At 40.6% G+C, this 1,929-nt stretch overlaps 1 protein-coding gene across 1 annotated transcript; it reads left to right on the forward strand.

Annotated features, from left to right (window-relative positions):
* The first annotated feature begins 449 nt into the window (after window positions 1-449).
* LOC117144320 (tetratricopeptide repeat protein 1) lies at window positions 450-1,420 on the forward strand. The gene is made up of 4 exons (XM_033309432.1): window positions 450-541; window positions 599-838; window positions 900-1,022; window positions 1,077-1,420. Exons 1-4 carry the CDS (start codon window positions 450-452, stop codon window positions 1,297-1,299), a joined length of 678 nt encoding a protein of 225 aa, XP_033165323.1. The 3' UTR covers window positions 1,300-1,420.
* The last annotated feature ends 509 nt before the right edge of the window (window positions 1,421-1,929 follow it).

Here is a 1,929-nt window from a genome sequence, read left to right on the forward strand (position 1 = left end):
CTCAATTAAATAATTTCTGGCACAAATAAAGATGAAAATGTGTGTGCGGCATGGCGGGCGTTTTCGGTGGGTGCATGCTGGTTTTGTACAATTTTATATGCCACACGGAATCAAGCAGCTGGCTGTCTGGCAAGACAATTTTAATGCCACAAAATTTTAATTGAGCTAATCCGAAAAACCACAGGCTGCTCCATGGCTAACGAGCCAGATGTCAGTTGGCTTGTCTGTCTAATTTGCCAGCATACACATGTTGCATGCTGCACGTTGCCAGCGTGGTGAAGGGAAGTGGAGTCAGGAGGCATTGGACTGAACCTAATGATAATTGCTTTCTCGACAAGATTAGCCAAGTTGGCCATTGGAAAAACATGAGAGTCTGGTCTGCCAGTTGATTCACACACTGAGTTTCAAATACAGATCAAACATATAACAGCGACTCAAAAAACACAAAAATGGATGCTGATGAAAGCTTTTTGACTCAACGGTCGCTGCTAATGGATGTTATGAAGCAGCTTGAAGATCTTCAGAATGCCAATAAAATGGAGTAAGTAGCTTCAGAAACTCTTTCCAGACTGCAGTACTTAACCGGATTCTTTCACAGCACTGGCACTAAAGGAAAGGAGGAGAAAAAGCCGGAAGTAGACCCTTCCGAAGGTGTGACCAACACTAACTTTACGGTGTTTGCCCGCGACATTCGCAAGAAATCCTCACGATACTTAAAAAGGGTCCAAAAGATGTCGAATATCAATCAAATATCTTTTATGCGGCAAATTGACGTATCTCCAAAGGATCGCACCGAAGCTCGACGAGATCGCGAAATTGTTGCAGATAGTTTTCGGAGGTAAAAAATAATTAAATATATAAACATAAATAAAATAAATCTTATTTCCCTTCATAAATAGGTTGGGCAACGAGGAGTACCGACGCACTAGCTATGAAAAGGCTGTTTACTTTTATTCCAAGGCCATTCAGTATGTGGCTGACTCGCCAGTTCTTTATTGCAATAGAGCTCTAGCTAAAATAAAGTAAGTTGCTACGTAAGGAGAGAGAAATAATCTTCTATATGGCTCTAATTCTAGGAAAAGGGATTTCAAAATGGCACTTTTCGACCTGGACTATGTCATCTTCCATCTCGATCCGGCCCATTTGAGGGCCTGGCTCTATAGAGCAGGAGCTCTTGCTCGTCTAAACAATGAGTCGGAATTCGAAATCGCCATCGCCAATGCCAGACTGCTAAACAGATCGCAGAAGGATAAAAAATACATTGAATATTTCTTGGAGAAATTTAAAACTGAATTTTAGAACGGACAGCAGAACTATCTACTATATACTTTCTAAGAGTTTGTATCGCGAGTGAAAATTGGAAATAATTTTCATTGTAACTCGCTTGTGTAAATCAATAAAAGCATATAAAGCATAAACAAAAGCGTAAATAATTTAGATTTCAAATTTCAATCAAATACGAATGCATTTCCTGCCATTTCATTTAGTGTCACTTTGCATTCGAAAAGTACAGTCCACTTTTCATAAACAAAAACTTGCTACACACACACAAACACACGTACGTAGAAAAACAACATGCTGAGTACTGCAGAAATATGGAAAATGTTTTCCTTTTTTCATCTACTACACACAAATGCGAACACAACTCTTTTTGTGTTAGTGGCAAATGAAATTTGCAATTTTTTGCATAAATTCAATAAAAATTCCTATTGTCATGAGAATATTTGCCAATACAATATACAGCCCCCAACTTCGAGCTGGGGATAAGGGCCACTTATACGCTTCGTTGGGGGTTTTTCCAGCCCCTGCGGATCCCCCTGCAAAACCACAAAAGACTGACGCTGCGGCTGCAAATGCGGGCAATGGAAATGGGAGGGCGGAAAATGGGGAAAGAAGTGGGCTGCGTTGGCCGCCGAGTTTTGCCGAGCT

The sequence above is a fragment of the Drosophila mauritiana genome, chromosome 3R (assembly GCF_004382145.1).
Source record: "Drosophila mauritiana strain mau12 chromosome 3R, ASM438214v1, whole genome shotgun sequence".
In the NCBI taxonomy this organism is placed as follows: domain Eukaryota; kingdom Metazoa; phylum Arthropoda; class Insecta; order Diptera; family Drosophilidae; genus Drosophila; species Drosophila mauritiana.